The sequence below is a fragment of the Sinocyclocheilus anshuiensis genome, unplaced genomic scaffold (assembly GCF_001515605.1).
Source record: "Sinocyclocheilus anshuiensis isolate Anshui unplaced genomic scaffold, SAMN03320099.WGS_v1.1 scaffold728, whole genome shotgun sequence".
NCBI classification, from domain to species: Eukaryota; Metazoa; Chordata; class Actinopteri; order Cypriniformes; family Cyprinidae; genus Sinocyclocheilus; species Sinocyclocheilus anshuiensis.
In genome coordinates this window covers 526,985-535,035 of record NW_015555767.1, presented here as the reverse complement: position 1 = coordinate 535,035, position 8,051 = coordinate 526,985, and the positions used below count along the sequence as shown (strand labels likewise).

General features: G+C 40.5%; 1 protein-coding gene across 1 annotated transcript; it reads left to right on the top strand.

Annotated features, from left to right (window-relative positions):
- The first annotated feature begins 5,947 nt into the window (after nucleotides 1-5,947).
- LOC107674202 (alpha-2C adrenergic receptor-like) lies at nucleotides 5,948-7,539 on the top strand. Its single transcript, XM_016468104.1, has one exon. The coding sequence runs from the start codon at nucleotides 6,256-6,258 to the stop codon at nucleotides 7,537-7,539; it is 1,284 nt and encodes a 427-aa protein (XP_016323590.1). The 5' UTR covers nucleotides 5,948-6,255.
- Nucleotides 7,540-8,051: the final 512 nt, after the last annotated feature.

Here is an 8,051-nt window from a genome sequence, read left to right as displayed (position 1 = left end):
AAAATCCAGCGTTTAGTTGATCATGATAAGCGCTCATTGTCACAGTTGTAAACACAACGACTTTCTTTTTTCGTGAGGGGGTTTGGCGTCACGGCATCTTTGTTTCCAGGTGGAACGTTAAAGAACGCGACACGCACGTCTCCCGGAAATCCTGTATAATTCAACCAATCCGATGAGGACTTCGAAACTCCTAGGCTGCGTTCCACTCCACTTTTAGACATGCACTTGCGAACTTCCCTAAGCACTTCCCCTCGGGGGAACCAAAGCACTTACCCTCAGGGGAATCCCCGCCGCCATTTTGAAGTGCGTTCCACTTTGTCAAGTGGACGAGGAAAGTTTACATGGCCATACCCTCGACCCCTCGATTTTGACCGAGGGAGTGAGTCTGCTTCATATGCACACTTCAGGCCGCTCCATAGACCACAATGCAACACGATTATGAAGTCATCGCAGATCGCGTTTAATTTATCCCCACCCCAAACAACTCTATAATATATGAATGATTTTTTTAACATTTATAACAGCCCAAACATATCTATATACATACAGAATGCTGCACCAAACAAATTCACGAGGGAAAAAATGTAAACAATAAACCAACTCCATAGCTGATTCTAAGTGATCAAGGGCTTAGGACATTCCAGTTCAGCCCATTCCAAGGGTTCCGCCAGAAGTGGGCACTCATGCAACGTAATCAATGACGTACATCCGAGTAAACGAGACGGAGGGAAGTTTGCGAGTGAAGGGCATAAAAAAACGTACTGGAACGCAGCCCTAGTGTTTTCAAGTTTTTGTGCTGCATGCATCAGACGTTCAGCCGACAGTCCGTGGGCGTGACGTCTAGGGGAGGGAGAAAAAAATCGATCTATCGATGCATCGCGATTCTCTCTCCAACGATTCTGGATCGATTCTGAGAATTTCGATTCTGAGCTTAGTTTTTAACCAGATGAGCGATGACGCTGAGTTTGCTTTAGAAACACCCGCATTCTGCTTGCTTCCAATTCCTCACACACACCACTCGAACCCTCCGTTAAATAATCTTTCATAAAGTTTGGAAAGGTTGAAGCTGATTACAAGCACATTCGCGGGCTTCATTGCACCGGAAGCGCTGTGAGAGATGCGCGCTTTGTTTGACGTTACACTTGAAGAGTGCGGTCTCGCCCGTCGGTATTTTCCTTACAAAGGCTCTACGAAGTCATAATTTATGTGGTTTGGAATGCAGTGGACATATATATTTAAAACATGAACCTCACTAACAGAAGGCTGCTTTCAATTTAAAATGCTGACGCGCGCTTTGTTTGTGAAGCCTGCTCGCGACGCACATGCGGCTGTGCGTGACTCCATGTGAGTGGTTTAATGCACTTGCTTCTCAAAATGGTTTTATGACGCAAAATTAATGTAAACACAGCCAGTTATGTGACAAGGAATTAAACGGACAGGACAAACCATATTACTTCCGTGCGTGAATGCAGCTTAATAGATCTCCCGCTGTCTATGATGTCATAGTAAAAAACAACATTAAAGATGAAGAAAAATCACTCCCAGTTCTTGAATGGAAAACGTTCAGATAATCTTAAATACTGAAAGTACTTTGTAATATGTTTCTATGCTCCTCTTTATTATTTGCTACTTGCTTGTATGTTTTGAAGTTATATTAGTTTAAAATTACATTATTAATGATTAATAATTAATTATTATTAACATACAACCGTTTAAAAAAAAATTTTTTCAATTTGTAATTATTTTAAAAAGTACTTAATTACTTATGTAAGGATATGTAAATAAAATGATTTTAAAATTCTCAAGCTGGTAAACTAAGTAATTAATAAGGGAGAAAAAAGTAGATCAAGAATCGTTCTGGAATCGGATCGTGATTCCCAGAATCGGAATCGGATCAGATCGTGAGGTGACTAAAGATTCCCACCCCTAGTGACGTCTGAGGTGAGACTACGGAACACCTGGCGCCGAGACCTGGATGCAGAAGTCAAGCTGACAGGAATGGGATGGGGGCAGCTGGTGATGGTAGCACAGAACAGACAACGCTGGAGGGCTGTCGTCGATGGCCTATGCTCCAGGAAGGAGCAACGGGCCTAAGAAGAAGGGGAGAAGTGCTTCTGCAAACATTCTAATATTGCATATCATTTTCATAATCAGGGAGCCGCTATCAATATGCGGGTTATTTAAATCATTTTTGAATGAGTGCTCACATGCACAGAAATGAAATGGCACAATAACACAGCCACAATACGTAATGCTCACACACATACCAACCCCACCTCCAAAAATCAGCCACAGAAAATTAATAGGAGACTATACAAATTGCTTGCTGATATATTTGTCAAAATCAGCTATGATGCAGAACCCACACAGAAGCGAAGAAGTGATACAATAACACATCCACAATGGAGAACAAACACATTATGCAGACATATATCATAACAACACAATGTTCAGGTTTGACAGTAATAATCTGACAAAATTGCAAAAACATACTACCAAAAAAAAAAAAAAGAAGTCTGACCAAGAGTAGGGCTGCACGATAAATCGCATGCGATATTTAATGCGCATCTTGTCAGAAAGCCGGTTCTGTAATCAGCGGTAAATCTCCATCACCTGCGTGCTTTCACATTGAGCAGCATTAACTACACAGAGCCGTTGTTCACCGACGAGCTGTGCAAAACCACGTTCATATTCGCGTGATTTTTTGCGCAGCTCGTCAGAACCGGCTTTACTGATAAGATGCACGTTAAATATCGCATACGATTTATCGTGCAGCCCTAACCAAGATAAATTTTTATTGTTATAATAGTGATTTTATAATGTCTAAATATAAATCTAAATGAAAATTGTCTAAAAAGCTCTACCTATACGGAAAGGAAATAAATGAGCCGATGAGTGGTCCTTTGCAGCTATTTAGTGCCATTATTTGAAATTTCATGTTATTTTAATTTTAAAAAGTGTTTGTTTTCCAGTGGATGGTAGCAGTCTTCCTCTAAACCATGGTACATTTTTCATGAGATCACCATGAATGAGATTTGTTTTTACATACTATATGTCCAAACCTGCTTCTACAGTAACATTACAGTAAGCAATGTGTGTGTGTGTGTGTGTGTGTGCGCGTGTTTTTGAGACAAATGAGGACATAAATTTGTATAATGACAAAGTTATGACTGACCGGCTTTTGTTACAAACACAAACCGCATTGGTCTGTCAGTTTACAGATGCAAAGGCTTTCTGTCATGGGTAATCACAGAATAACACAGAGTGCCAGTCTAATATACGAAGGTGACAATTTGGTAGCAAGGCATCACACACACACACACTCGCTCGCTCCCAATCAGTGTCGTAATTTTCTCAGTGTTGATGCATAGATTAGATGATTTGAGATTGCAGATGCACACACACACACAACCTCAGATGAGATGATTGCGGTTCAGTCACAGTTTGACGTGGCCTTTTATCTCCGCATATTTTGCTCTCAGTATTTCCTCATTACGGCCTCACAAAGGTCAGTGTGCCTGTCAAAAATCTGTCCGCATCCTATCTTGATTAAGATCTAAAACCTCACCATGTTATTTGCGCGCGCGAGTGTGTGTGTGTGTGTGTGTGTGTGTGTGTGTGTTTAATCCACTCAGCCACTTAAAAGAAATTAAATATCACCTGTCACTCAGTTGACATTAAAATCGTTATTTAATGTCATCAAAGTTTACATAAGAATGAACTTCTGTCTTTTGCAGTCTCTCTCTCTCTCTCTCTTATATCTAATATAAGTCTGTTATTTGCTGCCAGTAACTTATCAAATTTAACATCACATACATGTGACAACCACTACTCTATCAGTATTATGCTATGAATGAGTCAAACTAATTTTCTTTCCTTAGTAATTTCTCTTCAAGCTGAGCAAATACATCACACACTAACGTCTTTAGCATATTTCATTTTGTAAAATTAAAGAAAGAAATGTCCCTTTCTTTCACTATCGGCTAGTGATGACTTTTAAGTTTTAAAAATTAAATGTGAAGAACAACATTTCACTGGGGACCTCTGAGAGGTCAGAGAAGAACATCAATCATCTCGACCACTGACTCACCAGGATTTCTTTTTTTTTTAATTATTATTATTACATTTAATGCTTAGAATATTCACAAAAAAATATTAAATACTCTTGGTACAAAAGTTCAAACTGACAAGATAACTTGTTATTGATGCTATCATTTACATTTATTCATTCAGCAGATGCTTTTAACCGAAGAGATTTACAAATAAGACACATCGCAAGCAATTTGTCATAAGAGCCAACAATAATTGTTGTACACTATGCCAATTTAAAAGTATACATTAGACTGGTACTTAAGATAGATACTTTCATTAGGGCTGTACAGTACATTTCACCTTTCACACAACCACTCTTTCAAAACATTTCATTGTGACATGTAATGAGAACATTCGGCTTAATCAGCAAAACACAACATAATGTTCTTTTTCCAACTGGTAACTTTAAAAATCTGTTAATTTAAACCATGAGACATGTGTTTGAAATTTGATTTGCTGGATGAAAAATATGAAAGTATACAGTCATCATTAGGAAACACACATTACCTGACCAAATTGACATAAAATCCATAAATCCAATGTGTTAACACGATCAAAGGAGATATAACACTGTTGTGAGGTTTTGTGTCAATTCAAACAGTATAACCTAATTACTGTATGAACTTGCACTAATGTATACAGTAATGCTATTTACCTTAGCCAACAATGTACTGTTTTTCTTGACAAAATGCTCTTACACTCTGAAAGAATTGATACTGTAGTTAATCTTTTCAGTACAGTATTACTGTACAGTACAGTATTTTTTTCAATACAGTAGTTACAGTAATTTAGTATAGCCTCTGCCACGTGGCACCTTTAAAAAAATGGCCTGGATTTTATTTGAACTTCATTGGACATCATTGATAAGTTTCCTGCCTTCTGTCTCCTTTCCTGTGATGCCCACCTCTTTAACAGGACCCATGGCTACCTCTTTGACCTCTCTGATGGGTCTCTCACAAAATCATTGATTAGTTCCTCTCTATTGCATTCTATCATGCTCTGCAGTATGTTGACAAATTGCAAGTGCTCTCTCTCTCTCTCTCTCTCTCTCTAACACACACACACACACACACACACACTGAACGTACTGTATAGTACAGTAAACCATATAGCCAACTTGCCATATGAGATAAATAATTATAAAGATAAAGATAAATAAAATGCAATAATATATAATAAAAACAAATTTTATATCCTGTTTTGAACATGTAATTTACAAAATAAAACAAAATAAACTAGTTGCAAATAGGTATACCAAATTATTTGTACTATATTAAAATAAAAACAGATGCAAATTAAATATTTTATGTCAGTTTAATTCTGAAAGGCAATTAATTTAAATAAAAGGTATGTCTAGATAAAATATTTGGTGGAAAACATTCGTAACGGGTTTTCAAATTATTTAAAACCACAATGGCATTGTTACAACAGTGACACCAAGCGAGCAAAGATGCCGAAAGCCATAGTTTCTTCACAGTTCACGGTGCTTTTCCACCACTGAACAACGTTGTTCCTGACAACGACTAGTACTATAAAATCAAATAAATGCATTTTCCCCTCAGAGTACATAACATGTAATGCCCATCACATGTTTGCCCAGGTTATATAGCTCCTGTTGTCTGTTCAGAGACGCGTAAAGATGAAATGCTTGAAATGCATACAATCTCGCTACGATCTGATTTAAAATGTTCATTGTAACGAAAACGACGCTAAAAGGTGGTAGGGTACTTCAGCAGTCAGTTCTTCTCTCCGTCGGATTCTCTCCAAGGGCGGGGCGGCGCTCCATCAGTTTAATGTTGTCAGAACGTGGATAGTTGAGTCCCGGGCGGGCAGGGCGCGCGGTGTTTCGCTCGGGTGGAGAGAGCGCGAGGATGCTGAGAGAGACGCCCGTGAGAGGACGAACAGGTCGCACGGATGTAAGAGACGGTGATGGTTACTTCAAACTCACAACGGGATGGGTCTCTTCTTCAAAGCCGCAAACAAATGAGCTGTAAGAGGAATTGCGCGGAAAAGAAAAAGATGCGAACGGGATTAAAATAAGAACACAAGGCAAGAAGAAACAGAGTCGGACCTGCAATTAACTTACAGTGAAATTAAAAAGAGAATATTCGCGAAGACGCGCGTGGACGATTTATTGGATAGCAGACCGTTTTCTAAATCAATATGCATAACTTAAGCGTTGCAAGCGAAGTGGACACTTACATTGACAATGGTTTTATATCCTCTGGGAATTCTACAAGTCGCTATTCTCCGGCCACCATTATAGGACTCGCGGGGCTGGTGAGCTTCCTCATCTTGTTTACAATAGTGGGGAATGTGCTGGTCGTTATCGCCGTTTTAACGAGCAGAGCGCTCAAGCCACCACAAAACCTTTTTCTTGTGTCTTTGGCCAGTGCGGACATTCTGGTGGCCACCCTGATAATCCCTTTCTCTCTGGCCAATGAATTAATGGGCTACTGGTTTTTTGGGAAAGTGTGGTGTGATATATATCTAGCACTAGATGTTCTTTTCTGCACATCATCTATTGTTCACCTGTGTGCCATAAGTCTGGACAGGTATTGGTCTGTAACACAGGCGGTCGAGTATAACTTAAAGCGGACACCTCGCAGGGTAAAGGGCATGATTGTGGTGGTATGGTTGATCGCGGCTGTAATCTCCTTCCCACCGCTCATCTCCATGGACCGGAATAACGAGGGTGACAGACGCGAACCACAATGCCAGCTGAATGACCACACGTGGTACATCCTGTACTCCAGCATCGGTTCATTCTTTGCCCCGTGTGTCATTATGATCCTTGTTTACATCCGAATCTACCAGGTGGCTAAGAAAAGAACCCGAAATATGTCTGAAAAGCGCCGTGATCCGGATGGAGGATCAGGAACACCACGTCTGGAGAACGGCTTGAGCCGTGAGGATTCCAGGCGGGAAAATGGGCACTGTGCCTCGCCACCACCAGGTGAGGATGACCCAGATGCCGAACTGGAGGACAGTAGCTCATCTGATGAGAAGGCCAAACGGACACAAAACGAGATGGTGCCCTCACGAAAAGACCGCCGATCCAGCCGCAAGAACAGCTCCAGTTCCAAGCATTCCAGCCGAAAGTCCCGAGCCAGCAACAAGTCCCTAGACTTGTTTTCTTCCCGCAGAAAAAGGAGGAACACCATTTCGAGAAAAAAAATTTCCCAGGCACGAGAGAAGCGGTTCACCTTTGTGCTGGCAGTGGTCATGGGGGTGTTCGTGGTCTGCTGGTTTCCGTTCTTCTTCAGCTACAGCCTGTATGGGATCTGCCGGGAGCCCTGCGCCATCCATGAGACCCTTTTCAAGTTTTTCTTCTGGATTGGTTACTGCAACAGCTCCCTCAACCCTGTCATCTACACCATCTTCAACCAGGACTTCCGGCGAGCTTTTCAGAAGATCCTGTGCAAGTCCTGGAAGAGATCTTTTTAGAGAACACAGGCAGCTAGTTTGCAACATCCAGTGCCATTCACAGGTGATTGACAAGGAAGAGAAATTTTCAAAAACACCACTGCCTCTCTCTCTCTTTGCATTGACAATCTGTACACAACAACACTGATATTTTTTCTTACTTCGTTGTGTAATGCTGTTCATGAGTCTGTGAGGACAACAGATGCTGGTCACATAGGTGGTACCAAAAGCTAAAATGCTTAAACAAACAAACAAAAAACATTTGAATTGGGAAGCTCTGTACTGCATTAGAGGAAACAGGCTTATCTTTATTATGGCTGCAGGCACTCTGAAGTTATCAAGAGATATTTTTATGATGAGTTTTCACATATGGCTTGTGTCATTGTGACTAGAGAGCTATGTAACATGAAAGGCTGTATCCTTTTATGTGGTGACAAAAAAAAGAAAAAACTAGAGAAGAGAATTACCAAAAAAGTGTGCTTTTTCTTTCCAGCTGAGAGATACAAAACGGACACTGTTGGTTAGGGAGCATG

Coding starts and splice junctions, on each gene's coding strand:
- LOC107674202 (XM_016468104.1), top strand. CDS start 6,256: ATGCATAACTTAAGCGTTGCAAGCGAAGTGGACACTTACATTGACAAT.